Source organism: Phyllostomus discolor, chromosome 6, assembly GCF_004126475.2.
Source record: "Phyllostomus discolor isolate MPI-MPIP mPhyDis1 chromosome 6, mPhyDis1.pri.v3, whole genome shotgun sequence".
NCBI classification, from domain to species: domain Eukaryota; kingdom Metazoa; phylum Chordata; class Mammalia; order Chiroptera; family Phyllostomidae; genus Phyllostomus; species Phyllostomus discolor.
In genome coordinates this window covers 102,306,372-102,324,530 of record NC_040908.2, presented here as the reverse complement: position 1 = coordinate 102,324,530, position 18,159 = coordinate 102,306,372, and the positions used below count along the sequence as shown (strand labels likewise).

Below are 18,159 nucleotides of genomic sequence, written 5' to 3'. Positions count from 1 at the left end.
GAGGATTGTTTGATTTCATCTCAGACATCTTATTGAATCCCATAGATTAAAAGCAGGTATGGCCGGCCCCTGTGCTTTATAAGTATAAATGATGAAGCATCTTGAAGAAAGGGATCTAAACGGTTGTCCAATATGGAAGAGGCCTTAAGATGGTAAGGAAGGAGGAGCCTGGGAGTGACTAAATGATCCAATGTCACAGAAATAAAAATATTAACAACAAGAGTAATTCTGATTGTTTTATCAAAATGTTCCTTACAGAATTCTTTACGAAAAATACCATTTTCATAAATAGTCATTCAACAAATATCAAGACCTTCCATGTATAGGACACCAGTCAAAAAAGGCAGAAGATCCATGTTCTTGGTTCTTAATACAACTCCAAAATATTTAAACTTCTAAAAGGTTAACTTAAAAATCTTAAACTTTACATCACTTACAATATCAATGGTGCTGAAATTTTGATTTAGTATTGTACTTGTAGTGCTGTCCCTATTTTTTGTTCACAACAACAAAAGCTTATTATTCTCTTGCTATCTGAAATATGTTCCTATGTTTTAACTATACATACTATGTATAGTTAACTATGTTAAAACATAGTTCCTATGTTTTAACTATACATTTACACACATATATGTGTGTAAAACAAAATTTTCTGACTTCTAAATGAATTTGAAAAATTATGGAAACAAAATTAGTATAAAAGTTAAAATTACAATATATTTAATCCATTAATTCTAAAATTTTGGATCATCTTCATGAAAGAAATGTACGAACTGTACCCTTGATTGTACCTCTACAAATAGGACATTTTCTTAGAGAAGGGGCGCAATCTTTGCATACTGCTAGATGACCACAGGGAATAAACACTATGGACACTTCTTTGTCCATACACACTTTACATGTTCTTTCTTCTTGCAGTCTCCTCAATTGTTCTTCCATTGGTAAATCTAAGAAGGGAAACACGTTTTTAGTAAAAGTCAGTTTGCTGCTTCTCCCTCAATGAAAAGCCAAGAAAATAAAAATAATGTTTTCTGCCAGTTTAAATCATTAATGCTATTTTACCTGAAATATTTTCTGTGGGAATATACTTGATGTCCTGTTGCACTAAGGGAGAAAAAGAAAAAAGCATTACTATGGCAAATAATGTTAATATTTAGTCACAGAGTATATATTTTTAAAATTTTTAAATTGTTATTCTATTACAGTTGTCCCAATTTTTCCCCTTTGCCCTCTCTGCCCAGCCCACCATCCACAGAGTATATTTTTAAATCAACAGTTTAGACTTTGGCCAAATAGTATAAATAACTGTCATAATGTCAAGGCAATGAAAGTGTTTTGTGCAGTTAATAGTTTATAAATTAAATAGGATTTCTTCAATAATCACAAATTATTAATAACAGCATATTTTTAATTGACCTAGAAAGTTCTCAAAACTAATTTTCTAGCACTCACCAAATAAACGCTTGTATAATACGGGGTCAATTTCTTGTAGAGACTTTCTGAATATGGTGGCTGCAAAATTTCCTTTTACTATAATAGTATCAATCAGTTCTCTTGCTTGCAAATATGTCTGTGTTTTCTGTTTAATAACTTCATGTTCTTGTTCATTAATCACTCTGGCAATTAGTAGACTATCCAAGATTGGAAGCACACAAGTCAAATGTTGAAAAAGTGCCATTCTATTTTTCCGGATACATGATAGATCATCTTTATAAAAAAGAAAGCAAACACAGACATGTTCAATCTCTGCTCACAAACTTCCTTCCAGGCCTACACATACAACTGAATGAAAAACAATCATAACTCATAATAACACATTGAAGTTGATTGCTAGGTTTGAGCGTACCTGATCCCTTGTGCCTGATAACAATGCTACTTATAATAAGGACTAACATTGAGAACTGGGGTAAGCACTGTATGTGTATTGACTCATTTCATCTTCATGACAGCCCTCTAGTGTAGATACTAGTACCTTTTTTAAAAAGATTTTATTTATTTATTTTTAGAGAGGGAAAGGAGGGGGAAAGAGAGAGAAACATCAATGTGCAGTTGCTGGGGGTCATGGCCTGCAACCCAGGCATGTACCCTAACTGGGAATTGAACCTGCGACACTGGTTCGCAGCCCACACTCAATCCACTGAGCTACACCAGCCAGGAAGATACTAGTATCTTAATGCGACAAATAAGAAAACAGTGTGGCAAGAAAACTACTAGAGGACACACAACTAGCAAAAGTCAAACCAACGCAGTGTGGCATCATAATACGTGCTCTTAACCATTTGGCAATATTGCTAAGCCTTTAACCAAATAAAATTTAGAACCTAATAAAATTAAAATTTTGATTCAATCTGGTCAAACTGGGAAAAAGTAAAATCAGGAAAATTAAAATAATAAAACATTTTTTCTTAAATTATATGCCTATAAAATTCCTTTAAAATTCCATTTTAAGATGCAATTTTAATTATTAATATTTCCCCAAATTAGACATGATATTGCCATTACCTGACTATTTTATAATAAAAGGGGAAAGACACAAATAGCATTGTGAAAACTAAATCCTACTTGTCAGTGACACATTCCTGTCCTTTAGGAGCTTTTTACCCTCCTTTCAGATCTAGATTTGGTATTTATTGGTAAAATGTTTCCTATTTTGAAACTCTGAAATTTTATTATCTCTTTGGAAAATGACCTATGACTCTAATAGTTATTTAGTTATCATGTAGTTTTACCATGATCCATAAAGCTATTTCTATTAAATAACTAATGACAGAAGTTGGATTGTCTAGTGGAGAATTATTTGGGAGAGATGACTTTTTAGATTTTTAGAAACATTGAATTTGGCAAGTAATAGGACACAAAAATAGAACCATTTAATGAAGAATAATATATGGGGCTTGGTCAAAAAGTCAAGATTAGAGACACACATTTTGAAGAGAATTGAAAGTCTGAGAATAGTGAAGAGGACCAGGACCTAGAAAAGCATCTGGCACAAGGTCAATGCTCCATGAACACATGTCGAACAAATGGACAACCAAGCCTGAGTGATTTGAAGAGCAATGGGAACAAAGAAGTAATAACCAAAGTGGGAGAATAATTAGAACTTATTCTGTTAAATTACCTGTGTTAGAGAAATAATGGTATGTTAAAAAATTAAACTAGAATTTATAGTTGATGTTGAAGTATATTAGTTTTTCAACCTAAGACTAATTTTTAATTATATTTTACTTAACCTAATTAATGAATTCTCTTAAATTTTTAAGATTTCTAAAATTGGATTGCTACTGGCAGTGGAAAAATGTCTCATTTCCTAGTCATAGACTATACTCTGGTTAATAAGAGGTGAAAATACCTTTGAAGCATATCATTCTTTTATTCTGGAAAAATATCCTTAATTGCCTCTTTATTTACACACCTGTCAATAAACGACCCATTGTTCATTACTCACCCATTGTTCTTGGGAAACTATAAAATAATCAGTAACTTAAATGGAAATATTTTCATTCATTCAAAAAATATTCTTGAGTGCAGACACTGTTAGGTAGTATGGATATAATGCTGAGCTGAGAAGCTAAGGGATCTTTTTGACAATGCAAATTATTGTGTATTGTTGACTTGGGGTTATATCTGGAGACTTTGTTGATTTTCTTGGGAGGAAATATAAATATTTTATAACTGGATAGCTTTAGACTTCATAGGGTCTATAAATACTTGTGGAGATGGGTGTTCTTTCTTTGAGCAATTGTTTACTGATGAGCAAAGGCCCAGCCTGAGAAGACTACAGGAAGGACTTGCAGTCTGGTTTTCACTTCACAGTGAAAAAGAGAACTTGAGTAGGGTGGGCAAAGATGAACTTGGATGAGTTTGCGGCTGAATTGGTGATATGTAGGACTGAATAATTCACACTTTGATAAATATATAATACTGTATTACTATATGTATTATAATGTACTGTATGTACTATGTAATGCTGTAAATACTGATACATTTGCTTGGCTTGGCCAGAAGATAAAGCCACCTTCGTGGGCAGTGTAGGTTTATTTAGGAATGGAGTGGACAATCTCACTGTCAATCTAGGAAGAAATAGATCCCAGATGGCCTTGGACAAGGATAAGGGGCAACCTCTTTTCTCCTTCTGGGCTTAGTGGATATTTGGGGACCTAGGCTTTGATATGGGAAAACATGCTTGGGACTTTCCTAGTCATTTGTGTAAACTGGCCAGAGCTATGCAGAGATGAATCAGAAGCCAGGAAGAGGGATTCATGAGGATGGACTTAGAGGCACCAAGAGAGGCTACACAGTTACAGTTGTCAATTGCCATTTATGCTCTAGTGTGCTTCTGTTATCCCTGAATCTCCAGGAAGAGCGTGTTAAAAGTTGCAGTCTGTTTTTAGCTGTATTGAAAGGACTCTCAGATCTAGTCCATGCTGGAGAAAGATGGCAAAGGGGAGATCATTTTTCTCTCTCTAGGCCACAGTAATGAGAGTAATCAGAGCAACCAGATGAAACTGGACATGCTCTGAGGAACAGAGTTTTTGTGAAAGGCAACATGGTAAAGGCAATAGAGTAGCAGACAAAGGAAGGACATATGCAGTAGCTCATATGGAAGGACATGGGTGGTTGTCTTGAGAGAATGTGAAACTGTATCCTAGGACTCCCCTAAATACTAGGGGGACAATAGGAAGGGAAACTTGGCTCTTGGGTGGGCAGGTGAGAGGCTTAATCATAATTTTTATACCAATTTATACCTACAGGTTAAGACCTACTGTTAGGTTAATATTAAAATTAATAATTGTCCCTGATCCCACCCCAATTTACAGCAAATGGGAGTGAGCAACTAGCCTGGGGTCAAAAAATATGCCATGAATAATTACATACATAGTAAGTTACCCAGAGTAAAGTTATAAATTAAGAAAAAGCAGGAAAAATGCTTTCATTCAATATGTACATTTTCAATTTATTAAGCAATTCAAATATATTTTAATGTGAAGAAACTTTTCAGAACTCAAATTCAGAATACTGAACATAAGAAAAATTTGATTGAATTGACGATATTTTCAGTAACTTACACAATGACACCAAATTCTTATAGAAATAGAGACTGCACTAATAAATATGTGTACCTGATTCTTCTTCCTCAGTTGCTCTTTCTTTCTCTTCTTCCCTTATTTCATCTTCAGCATTAAGTAAATCTAATACAAGATCACTGACGACTTTGTAATTCTCTCCAGTTGTTAGGATCTTACTCTGAACTGTCTGTTTGACCAGCCTTCTACTGAAGCCCATTTCCAAGGCAGCTTTAACCACAGGTGTATTCATCATGACCGCATCTTCTGAACGGTTTTCTCCTGGTCCATAATGAATAACTGTGTGGAACAAAGAATTTAACATATATTGGGATAACCTGTGTATTTTTTAAATGGAAAGTTATTACAATATCAAAAGCATAAAGTCCTCAAAACAGATAGGCACTATTTTATATAAACTTTGTTACGTTTAAAATAATGAGCCTGGCCAGTGTGGCTCAGTTGGTTGGGTTTCACCTTGGAAAACGAAAGGTTGCCGGTGTAATTCCCAGTCAGGGCACATGCCTGGCTTGCAGGTTTGGTCCCCAGTGAGGGTGCTCTCTCACATTGATATTTCTCTCCCTCTCTTTATCCCTCCCTTCCCCTCTCTCTAAAATCAAAAATAAAAATAAAATTTATTTACAATAATGATATACATGTTCAGTTACTAGAATAAGAATATAGAATATTGTGTTCAGATACAAAATATGCATTATCTGGTGTAACTATGAGTGGGAGAAAGAAATGGAATGTTGGAGATCACTCCCAGCAGAACAGAAGTTCTTTTTTCCTGTGTTGAATGAAAAAATGAACTTTCTAAATCAAGTATATTTCACATATTTTCAAAAGAGACCATTGTCCTCATGTACCTTCATTACTGCAATGGCCTCTTTCAGTATTGCTCCCATCTAGTTCATTCTCAACATTGCAACTGTTGACTTTTCAAATACTAAATCTGCTTGTGTCACACTCTTAAATTCATCAACAATTCCATTGTTCTCAGGATAACATTCGATTGTGGCTTGTAAAATCTCATACATTATCTTGACTTGGTTTACATCCTTGTTGGGAACTGCCCTGCCTGGTTTCAGGAGCTGTAACCACCCCCCACCCCCATGACTAAGGCTGAGTGAGAGACATTGGGACCATAAGCCACTAAAGAGACAAAGCTTATCTCCCTGGCTGGGGTGCCACCTCTCTCCCCTTTACTTCACCCTGCTTGGCCCTAAGCCTGACCAGTTAGCCAATGATGGGTAAGATTCCTCAAGGGAAGGATGACCTAAGACAGTCACAATCACAAAGGGGCCCCCAGAGAAGGACTTGGGGGACTATAGAAAAAGGGGGTGATGGACCTTCGCCCCTCGGCTTTGACATAGCCTAAGTCCTCATTCAGTCTGTGAGAAGCCTCCTAATCTCTTGGCTGCCTTACTTCCCCTGCCTGACTTAAACCTGAAACAATGACAGGGCAGTACAGCCCTGTGCTGGAAAGGGTGGGTTCCCTGGGCGATCAGGCCTAAGAAAGAATACATAAAATCCTGTGAAAACTGCTTTGCTAAGAATGCTCTCAATTTTCTGATAAGGGTCTGAGCATGAAATAAGTTTGTTTCCCAAAGTTTTATAGTCCTTTAGCTAACTGACCCTGACTCAGAATAAGCTCTCGTGGTTCTTTGTATGCTATCTATTATTTGATCCTTACTGCCTGACAATGATTGATGATCTTTACCTGTATTCCTGTGAAAACTGAACTCAATAAAAGCTTATTGAGGAAAAGGCTCCTAGCCCTTCTCTTTTCAGAGATCGGCCACCTTTCCTCCCCAAGCAGATCATGTCTTGGTAGATTTATTCTCATCCGTGGTAGCTGGGACAGCCCTGCGGGCAAAGCCCCCCCCCCCCCATCCTCATTCTTGTCTCTCACCACTTGTTCATCCATACTCTGCACTCAGTTCAGAAGTCACACATTCTGCCTGCAGTTCAGACTGCTCTTACTGCTGACCTGATTCATTCATTTATCTGTCTGCAAATCCTACATCTGGCCATACAGAATCTTGTTTAGTCCTTCAAGTGTGTCTGTTCTCTTTTGTCACTTAAGTCTTTCATGTGCTGATCTTTCTGCATTTTCCTCCCTTTGTCTCTTGGTTAACTGCTACTCTTCCCTTTGATTCTGTAATAAGACAAATACCTCCTCTAATCTGAAGCTTTTTCTGATCTTCCAAGTCTGGGTTAATTGTCCTTCATCCACTCTTAGAGCACAGAACTTTCCCACCATATCCCTCTCTCCTGTCTTTGTATTGGTCTGTATCCCTTCACCAGTTAGGTCATGAGAACAGGGGTTATGTTTATCCTGTTCTCTATTCTATCCTCAGAGTAGCAGATACATAATAAATATTTATTGAATTGAATTGAATACTAGATAATAGAGTAGAAAAGCTTGTTCAAATATTGGCTCTATCACCTCTTTTAAGGTGATGGACAGATCACTTAACCTCACTGAGCCTCAGGGTCACTATTTAAAAACAGGAATAATATCTTTACCCTCTCCATTTCACAGAAATGATATGTGAGCAATCAAAAGTCATACTGCATGTGTTTCCAAATGCTCTGAGAGCAAGAGTTAAGACTGGATATACATAGTTCTCAGAATAACAGATGCCCCAGCACCACCCTTTGATACTATGATTCAATTCAGTAAGTTTGCAATAGAGACCAGAAATCTGTAATATTTTTTAAAGTTCCTTAAGCAATTATAATATGATCAAAAGCTTGAGAAATACCCACTTAATGTATTTGAAAAAGCACTTTAAATTATAAATCATAACAAATGTATATTATAACTATTATCAAACATCAATCTGAACAGTACCAAGTGGCTCTATTTAAATGCAGCAATTATCATTCCACATACTTGGTGACTCTGCATTTTCATCTTCTGGATTGTCTGAAGTAGATAACAGCTACAGGGGAAAATAAGGTATAAAAATTAAAATGTAAATCTTATCCCATCCATTGCAAAAAATAAAATGAATCAAGAGATGTATTTTATTGAACTTATTGCAAACTGACTTGCTTGTGGACAATACAATTTTTCATGTCAAAAGCACTATTTTATTTATATATAACAGTAATTTCCTAAGCCATAAACTAATAGAGTTTCTTCATGTATGTGTATGTGTATATTAACAAATAAATTCTGTTTGCATTAAGGCAGGAGAAGGGCTAGACCTTTTCAGTGATCAGTTCAGTGATGACACAACTATTGTTTGCCTTTCATCCCAAAGAGCTTATATTTCCCGGGTCATTCTCTGGGATAAGTTGGACATTTAAAGTTCCATTTACTATGGCTAGAAAGTGTTTGATCCCCAAACTACTATATAAGTTCTTATTTGCTTTTCCAGGAAGATTAGAAAGAGCAATGCAATTCTCCTTCTCAAATCTTTTTAAGGAAAATTAATATAATAAACCATTACAATTCTACTATCCCATCCAATTTTTCCTCAAATAATTTTATTGTGACTTTATTAGAAAAATATTTAAGGGAAATATTATTTTTCATGAGGTTTTAAATTCTGGATCTGTTTTTATCCTAATAATACTTTCTAAAATTTACTTTAATGAAATGAGGAAAGAATGAAGAAGCTGAACACATTTTCTAATAAGTAGATATTCACAAGTTTGACATTTCCTAGATAATATACATCCACAGTCAAAGTTTAGCATCTAAATCATGCTTAGTATTGTAAAAACAAAAATGAATTTTTAAAGCAACTCTTGCCTTTGAAGTAAAATGCTACTCTCTGTAAATACCAGAAAATAATTTATCTGTTGTTATCCAAAGTTTAAAAAAAAATAAAGTCCCTACCTGTTCAAGCAGATGAGGGTAACTGGCTTGAATTCGGCTGATGAACTCTTGTCCTTTAACTCGTATCAAGTACTCACACCTAAAATGTCAACAAAATTAAGTTTGGGGAGTTATTTTAATCTGGCCATTTGTGGACTGGTCATATTTTAAAATAACATCATATACATATAACTACTTGACTATTCATTTAGCACATGGGAAGTGGTAAGAGATGCTGAAGTCAAAGGCAAGATGACGTAAGCCAGAGGACGGCTATAACGGCAACCCGCTGAGGCCGAAGAGGATGTGAGTCACACGCTCTCTGTCTGTGGTGGATTAGTTAGGCTACCTCCACTCAGAGCTCCTAGCTGCTCTCTTCGACTATGCTAATATTCCTAAAAACACTCTGAACATTAAGAACAGAGCCAAAGAGACAGGTAGAAAGTTATTTCATTATTGATACTGTTGATAAATAAGCTTTGTATGTTGAAAAGATGAAAATATACAAGGGGGAAAGAATGAAGAAGCTGAACACATTTTCTAATAAGTAGATATTCACAAGTTTGACATTTCCTAGATAATACACATCCATTGTCAAATTTAAGTACAAAATGAATTCATGATAATAGCAAAGCAAATTTACCATTCTTTTTATCTATTCATAAAATTACCAGAATGGAAAGTTAGCAATACTTTTTAAAACACCTTTGTAAAATGTTCTTTATAATTTTTGAAATCTGAAATATTTGGGAGGTACTAAGTTGCTATAAATGAAGCTGCAGTATTATATTTAAACACACACACACATATATATATATGCATATATATATATGGAAAAGAAGTTAGGATACTAAGGTTAGTAATCAACATTAAAAACATTACAACTTTTGACCATGAAAAAAATTATAGGCCACCTGATTTTGATTAAAAAAAGGGGGAACTCTAAACAAGTATGGAATAATCAAAAGTGTAAAACATGACAATAAAAGGCTATGTAGTGATCAAAACAGATGGGTCCATATTTACCCTCATTGCCCTATTTAATATTACAACCTGCTTGGTGCTTCTGATCTCCCCTACCCTGCTCTCCTTTTTCTTCTTTTTATTGATAGTACTTATTATCTTCCAACATGTTACATAACTTACTCATTATGTTTATATTGCCTGCCCTATCCTGCTATAAAATCAGCTTATGAAACCAGAAGTCTTGGTTTTGTCCCACTGAATATTTTAAGCACTTGGAACAATGCCTGGCAATAGATCAATTAATATTATTTGTTTAAAGTATATTTTATTTATTGCACTATTACAGTTGTCCCCATTTTTCCCCTTTGCCCCTCTCCACCCGGTTCCCCCCTTCCCTCCAGCAATCCCCGCCACTTAGTTCATGTTCATGTAGGCTCTTTGGCTTCTCCATTGCCTATACTGGTCTTTATATTCCCCTATTCTGTACCTACCAGTTATGCTTCTAAATCTCTATACATTTTCTCCCATTCTTCCCTCTCTCCCTTCCTACTGATAACCCTCCATGTGATCTCCATTTCTGTCATTCTGTTCCTGTTTTAGTTGATTTATTAGTTTGTTTTTGTTTTTTAGATTCAGTTGTTGATAGCTGTATCAATTAATATTGAATGTTGAATGAAATAGAAATATATGCAGATAATGTTGACTGAAAAACAGCTTCAAAACAGTATCCACAATATCTAATTCATGTAGTAAAATTATATACATTTATCTATGTATGTACATATGCATAAAGAGATTCTGGAGGAATGCTCACCAAAATGGTAACTAGTCATCTTTAGCTTCTGAGCTCTGGACATTTTAACTTTTTTGTCTCCATACTTGTCTCCGACATGTGATTTTGGTTTTATAATAAGCATATATTATTTTAAAATATATACTAATTACACAAAAGATCCTAAACCTATTTTTTCTTTGTCTTAAATTTTCATCAAAATCTTTTGAGTAATTATTTTTCTAAGTAATCTATCCATCCATCCTAAATTAATTCACAAATATGTTTTTGAAACAAAGAAGAAAGTAATAGCTGATTATAAGGTACACATATATAACCTATCTCATGACAATCAACCCATTTGCAAAAAGAATATCAAAATAATTACCTTGGAAACCACTTGGCATGTTCCACCCATGGGTCATCTCCAGGTTCCCAACACCTCAGTCCACCATCACAGCAAAAGCATTTGACATCATCATTGTAACCTAAAATTAATTTCGGACCAAAACTTATAAATACATATAATTTTCCCACTAAAATGTATAAAACATGTTGAATTTTTAAATTATTATTATCAGATTAAGTGTCTTACCCATGTAATAAAAACCAGCACTTGCAAGCTGCTGAGGATGAACCGGAACACTAGCGGGCCAGTTACTGTATGTTCTAAAACGGGCTGCCTGTGTCTGCATGCTCAGATTAGAAATACTGTATCTTGAAGCGTCTTGAGGCTGACTTTCCAAAAATGGGCATTTGGGGAAATGTCTCAGGTGTTCTGTCATAGCATCATCATTTGGTTCCCAGTTGCTCAATTTTCCACCACAGGCAAAGCAAGCCACTCTATCTCCAGGTCCTATGTAGTAAAAACCTGCTTTTGCCAGATCTGTTGGTGATGGGCAGGCCAATGGCCACATCTGGAAAGTAAGTAATCTGGCATTTTCAGTATTCATTAGGCAATAGTTGGGACTTCTCAAGGCAGAAAGATCTTGATTTGCTTCGGAGTTTACAGGACTTGAGGGAAAGCTTGAATAAGAGCCACTGAAATAACCAATGTTTTCTGAACTTGGAAGTAATAAATGTGTGGAATTTGTTACTGAAAAAGGCAAATTAAACTGAAAGGCAGCTCCCGAAATGTTACCTGAATTTAGTTTCTGAACAAAGCTACAGCTAGGATACAACTTTTTATGCTTCTCAATAGGGTTGTCTCCTTGTTTCCAGTTATCCAGCATCAGGCCGCAACAGAAACATTTGACCTTGTCATTCACACCAGTATAATAAAAACCAGCACGAGCAAGACTCCTTTCCGACACAGGAATGGCAGTGGGGAAAGTCGAATATGTAGACATTCGGAATAGCTCACATGAAAAGTCGTATTTCAATTCAAACATGTTGGCGTTTTTCATCAGATTTGATAAGAATTTGCTGTCTTCTACTATGTTCATGAAGAAATGGATGGGGAGGAAAAGGGACTAGCCTTTCTCTAGGGAGGTAGTTTTGTGCATGACTTTTGTTAATTTTAGTACTAGGTGGAACACCTAGAATGGGAAATCTGTTCTTTTTGGTTTCAGCACAACAAGATTGAAGTCCTGTACTGATACATCTTAAGGGACAATTATGTATGAAGAGCACCTTTGTATAATCATACAATGTAAACGTGATGCTACACAGTACCTTGTGATGAAATTAAAACCCTTCAAAAAAATGTAGAGTGCTTTAGGTCATCGAGATGCCATTTAGTGTCAGGTATTCCACAGGTGGGTCAACTTCTCCACTAGAAGGCTTCAGTGACATTCAGCCAGCCTAAAGATAAAATGTCTGACTCAGCTGGCTTGCTTTCATGATGGAAAGTTATGCTCTATACTTAATTACTCTGCAGAAAAAATATTCAGACTATGTTTATTTTGCCTTATTTTAATTGTGAAATTTGATAGCCAGGAAAAAAAGTATTAAGAGGACAAGAATACATTACCATAGTTCGCTGATTGTAAGATGCATGTTTTAATATCTCTGGTATTGAAAGGTATCTTTAAATATGATATTTAAAAGGACAATTTAAATATCATTTAATTAGCAGCATTTTTATTTCTTGGAGGTATATAAAATAATATACTTTATAATTGATGACATTTTAGATTCAATGAAATATAGTATATCCCAAGTCTTGCTCAAATTAAGTAATTTTTTTTCCTACAGTCACTTTAATAGGGAGAACAAATCAATCTAAAATTTTCTTCCAGATAGAGCTTAAGTAGTAACAGAACTGACAGATATATGTTAAGGCTTTGTTTAAGATTTAATAAATAATAATTATTTCCCATATATAGGAACTGGGTTGCTTTATAATAATGATACCATCAAATCTTAGCAAATTAGATGTTTTATTTTAAATAAATTATCAGAGATGAATGTATTTGCTCAACAGGTCTTTTAAACTCAGCTTTATGCTGTTGAGAGCCAATATCAAATCTTCTACTCTGGTAGTGACTTTATTTTTAAAACAGTCAAAAGTCAAGAGTGCTGAGTCCATAGGCTAGCTTGGATAAGCAATGGTACAAATGTGGCTTTGGTTGGAAATTATATCACAGATAGCATACCTGGAGCTACAATTCATCAAGATAAAAAATAATAAATTTATTTTGTCACAATTTACTCTTTTTGAACAAAGACCTTCTAACAATTTAGAATATCTCAATTATGACTAGCTTTTAGTGAATGGGTTCTGAATCAATAGTATCAGCAATGACCAATCAACAAGTTATCACGGTTTTTCTAGCAGTGACTAACGAACATGGTTTCCTGGCCCGCGGATGTTGGGATTTTTCTACCTTCCTTTCTTTTCCTTTCTTTTTCTTTCCTTTCCCTTCCTTCCTTCCTTCCTTGATGCTGGGATTTTCTGCTGTAGACTTGAAAGCTTTATTTCCAGGTGGCAAAAGAAACATATCTCAAAGGTGAGTTATTATGTCTAATTTCAGCTTTCCTTTCACTGGTCAAAAATTTTACACCATTGTTATAAAAAAACTTTTTGGTGTTTATTATTGTTTCTGTATCACTTCTCTTTCTGAATGAGTTTGTTCCTTCACCAAAATGTAACCATCTAGCCATCTTTTTTATTCATACCATTCTCAGAGATAATAGCCCATTTGAACAAACTAAATTTTAGACTTTTAAAATAGCAATAGTTTTATTATGGTTACATAATTTCCTCACCAATCATCAAGTTCATCTTTCCTACTTTCTCTAAATTTGTTGTACCTATTAAAAAGTTTTGTTCTTGGCATTTTTGTGTCATTGTAGAAGTCAAAGTTCTCATTTGCATATTTCTGTAATTTAGCAGGAGGTTGAATATAAACTTTTTGTTCTAGATAACTGTCATTCATTTTTAAATCTTTAACAAACACAAGTACTTTTTTCTATTCTACACAGCAGCCAGTGGGAGACTGCCCAGACAATTTTGAATAGTGCTTCAACAATGTGTCCCAAGTACAATCACTTCTCCAGTCAAATTCAAAATCAAACTCAATATTACTTTATAGTTATACCTCATAACTATATCATATTTTTAAAGGTATAACATTCTTTAGATGCTACAAATTCTCGTTAACTACTTAATTTGTTTATTCATGCACAAAACTACCTCCCAGAGATTAGACTAAGTCCCTTTAAGGGTTTTAGGCCTCCATTCTGAGCTGTTTCGATTTATAGAAAAAACTGGAAAAACTCTAGAAGTAGAACAGTTCGCTTCCTTTGTAAAACCTGTTTTAAAAAAGAGACAGTTTTAAAAGTCATATAATTCATAGAAAAAACACAATGATTTCTTTAAAAACATTTTCCCCAAATAGAGCACTAGTATCGACTGCCTGTGCACCAGGTGTGAGGTGCTGTGGTAGGCCCTGCAGAGGCCGGGAAACGCTGGGGAAAGCCAGAGAGCCCAAACTGGGGCCAGCAGGGGTTCTGGGTCTGGCTTGCACAGAACTGGACTGTATTTTACTGTTTTTAAACTGTTTTATTTTGAAATTAATTTATACTTAGAGAAACCTTACAAAAATAACAGTTCCCATGTGCTGTGTACTCAACATCCCCAAAGTTAACATCCTACATAACCACAGTATCATTAATAGGAACTAGGAAATTAACATTGATACAATGCTTCTAATTAGTCTGCATGCCTTATGTGAATTTCACCAGTTTTCCAAATAAGTACATATTTGAACCACAGTATTTGTAGAAGTTTTAATTAATTAAGAAGTAAGGGTTTTCCCCTGACATTCTAGATTCGATCTAATCTCTTGAAAAATCTGGCCATGCTGGACCTGTGTTCCTACGGCTCTGAGCACCAGCCGGCTCTGAGCAGCGACTGTACCTTTTAGGTAGGTGCATGCTTTCCGGTTGGCACTGGACTCTGACTCCCTGATACGGAGACTCACTATCAGCTGCTATTTGTCACTGAGCTGTCACTATTGATTTTCTTACAGTAGAATTATGAGGAAAGTGAAACTGTTCTAATGCCTGTATCTATCAAAAGTAACAAAAATGAAAGGTAGACCAAGAAGAACACATGTTTAGAGAACAATGAGAGCACCATATTTCCTTGTGGAAAGGAAGGATATTCCTACATGTTACATATGTAAATAAAGTGTGTTTTTGTTTAAAAGAGACACCCACAGTTTTGTTCATTTGTATCACCTACCTGGCCCCTTTGCATTTGAGACTGCAAACTTCCACACTTTACCCTAAAGAAGCTTTGGTGTGGAAACAAGGCATGTGTTTGTGGATATTTAGACAATGGTTCTAAAAGAAGTATACAGAAATATGCCAAGATGCCAACTCTGGATCAATTCAATCTCTGTCTTAATCATTTCCGATACCTAGACTTCGGAAAGCTGCTAGGGGAGGTCTGGGACAATGCAGACTGGGACCTGCCCGACTTCAGGCATCCCCTTGGCTGGCTCTTCACCATCCCCAACAATTCGACTCATCCCTGGTCAGCTCCCTATCCCACTGCCCTACCCAGCGCCTCTAAACTTTCAGCTCCTTCCTCAGATTGCTCCTCCACTGCTCCCCGTCTTGCTTTCAGTAGATGGCTTTGCCTTCTGCTTCACGAAGAAAAGAGACATCAGTGAACAGTTATTCTCTGACATTCTCGAATCCATGCCTTTCGCTAACAACTTACTTGCTACCTCAGATAACACTTGCCCCTGTACAGGTGCCTCCTCTCCCACTACATCAGAGATCGTGCTCTTAACCACATCCTCCTCATCTGTTCAGCTCTTACTCTCTGCTTCTCTTTTCCTTCAATATAACAAGCATGCTTAAGTCTGTCCCAGCTCTCAAATAAAAACAAACCCAAAAAATCCTTTTTGAACCCCACTTTCCACTCTAGCAACTATCCTGTATCTCACTTTCTTTTCACAGCCAAGTGAATTGAACAGGTTTCTATGGTTAAGATCTCCCACTACAATTGCCCGTAGCCAGCACTACTTAAACTAATCTCAATATTAATAAAACCAAGAGCTTTTTTGCCAAAACCCATGGAAATTTTTGTCTGATACTAGGGTCCCTTTCCTCTTAAAAATGCTCTGCTGTCTTGAATTTCTGACACCACTCTATTGGAATTCCTCTTTCCTTGTGCTTCCTTCACAGTTTGGCTCAAGTCCCCAATCCCTTCTCTTTTTACTCTTATAATTTCCCGTGGGCAACCTCCCCGAGCCCAGGGCTGTTGGGTGTCTCTGCCCTCGTGGGCACTTAGCATATCCATGTCTTTGACACTAGAGGATGTTTGCCTTTTTTTCCTGCCTCCCTCTAGACTGTGAACTCCTTCAGATCACAACTATATTTCAACAATGTACCAGCCCTGCCAAACACAATATCCACCCAGCCTGGTATTGTAATGAAGACACTCAGACTTTTTGTTGAAGAAGTAAATGTCAGCAAACTTGGCTGCACCCCCCATGACCACAATACCCTCATCTGCATGGTATTAAGGACATCAGTGTTATATTAATGACCACAAGGTCTGCATAGTGATGGTTTAGCACCAGGCTTTGGAGTCAGACACCTTGGGCTTCCGGTACCATTCAGTCTCCTCGCTCTAGGGTGTGTAACCTTGGGCAAATAGATTTCCCTGAGCCTGAGTTTCCCCATCATTAATAGAGCTAACTATAGTAACTGCTTCTTAAGATTGTGAGAACACCTGTAAAATCTTTGTAGGGAGTACTAGGTATTAGCAAGCCTAATGTTAGCAATAAATAATAGCAAACTAAGTTAATATTATTGATAGTTACTTTAGCATCCGACAAACGCCTCCAGCTCTTTACTAATTAAGAGTGCTAAAGAATTCTGATACTGATCACCAGGAAAACTATCAAAAATTGGCTATCTTTGTGCTACCACTTAGGAACATTCCTCCATTTATTCATTAAATATTTTACTGAGTTCTTATCATGCAAAGCTGTGCTTTAGGCCAAATTCTGGAGCTTATTTGGCACCCTCAAAGACCTGGTGATACCTCTTGGCAAGCAAATTAAAACAAGTATCAAAGCTTCCCCAGTCCACTGGCTTACCCCAAAAGTAAAATAGAACTGAGCATCCAGCAGGAAGGCGGACAGAAAATGAGTGTCCGCAAAGGCAGCGCGGGGCTGCCTGCATCGCAAGCGCGCTAGAACCCTGAGGTCCGCCCCCAGAGCCTCCGGGCGGGTTGACAGCAAAGGGGAAAGAGCGCTGGCTGGTGCGCTCGAGAGCTGGCCTGGAGCGGGCCTCTGGGCCCTGCTACGGTGCTTCTGACCGCGCCCCCTCCCCCCTTTGTCCTCTGCCGCTGTCCCCGCGTGCCTCTGAGCCCACCGTCTCCCACCTGGGCTGGAGGCTGAGGAGGGTTACGCGCGTCCGCGTGAGCACCCAGCCTCACAGTAGCCCTGTCACCCACCTGCTGCCCCAAGGCTTAAGTGCGCTAGCAGGACCTGACTGCCAAGTCTTCTTGATGGCAGCTTTCGCCCGGGCGTTTCGGCTGGGCTAGTCCGTAAGGGTTAGAGAACCGCTGCCTGTTAATATTTCACCTCGCTCTCCCCTCCCCCACCTACACACCCAGCACTGCTGGTGTCCTAAACCCCTCCCAGCGGTTGGTGCTTTCCTCTTAGGACTTAGGGGAACTCCGGCGGTAAAAACCACAGACACTTCCCCTTAATCACTCACTCGGGGATTTCCATGCCCCTAAAAGCGCGATTATTTCTAAACCTCAGTATATCCGCGAGACATTTACTGAAAGGCTAAGCTCTGCTTCACTATTCGTGGGTCAGAGGAAAGAGTGATAACCTATGCAGGGAAGATAATCACTGGTCATCTTGACTGGAAATAGCCCATCTCCCTTATCTACATATTTTTAAAAACTCATGAAACTTGGTGAAACCTTTCTGATAATTTTTACTTTTTGGTCCAATTGAGAAATTAGACCAAATTAGGACCTCTGGTACTTGAACGTTGTACTTCCCCCACAGAATTTCAATATATATACTTAAAACAGACAACTT

The 18,159-nt window shown here is 36.9% G+C and overlaps 1 protein-coding gene across 2 annotated transcripts; it reads right to left on the bottom strand.

Moving 5' to 3' along the window:
- Positions 1–699: 699 nt before the first annotated feature.
- On the bottom strand, positions 700–17,698 carry BIRC3 (baculoviral IAP repeat containing 3). Of its 2 annotated transcripts, none has more exons than XM_036028669.1 (9): positions 17,559–17,698; positions 11,232–14,392; positions 11,025–11,124; positions 8,920–8,998; positions 7,966–8,014; positions 5,121–5,363; positions 1,453–1,707; positions 1,063–1,104; positions 700–947 (listed from the first exon to the last, which is right to left on the bottom strand). In XM_036028669.1, exons 2-9 carry the CDS (start codon positions 12,079–12,081, stop codon positions 754–756), a joined length of 1,812 nt encoding a protein of 603 aa, XP_035884562.1. In that variant the 5' UTR covers positions 12,082–14,392; positions 17,559–17,698; the 3' UTR covers positions 700–753. The 2 variants fall into 2 exon arrangements, with proteins under 2 accessions (XP_035884562.1, XP_028373110.1); XM_028517309.2 differs by having other exon boundaries at positions 11,232–12,509; positions 17,559–17,666.
- Positions 17,699–18,159: the final 461 nt, after the last annotated feature.

Excerpts from the sequence above, each read along its gene's own strand:
- BIRC3 (XM_036028669.1), bottom strand. The coding sequence starts at position 12,081 with ATGAACATAGTAGAAGACAGCAAATTCTTATCAAATCTGATGAAAAAC. Across the intron at positions 8,999-11,024 it reads CATGCCAAGTGGTTTCCAAG|GTGTGAGTACTTGATACGAG; the intron begins GTAATTATTTTG and ends TTGACATTTTAG. Across the intron at positions 5,364-7,965 it reads TGAAAATGCAGAGTCACCAA|TTATTCATTATGGACCAGGA; the intron begins GTATGTGGAATG and ends TGTTCCACACAG.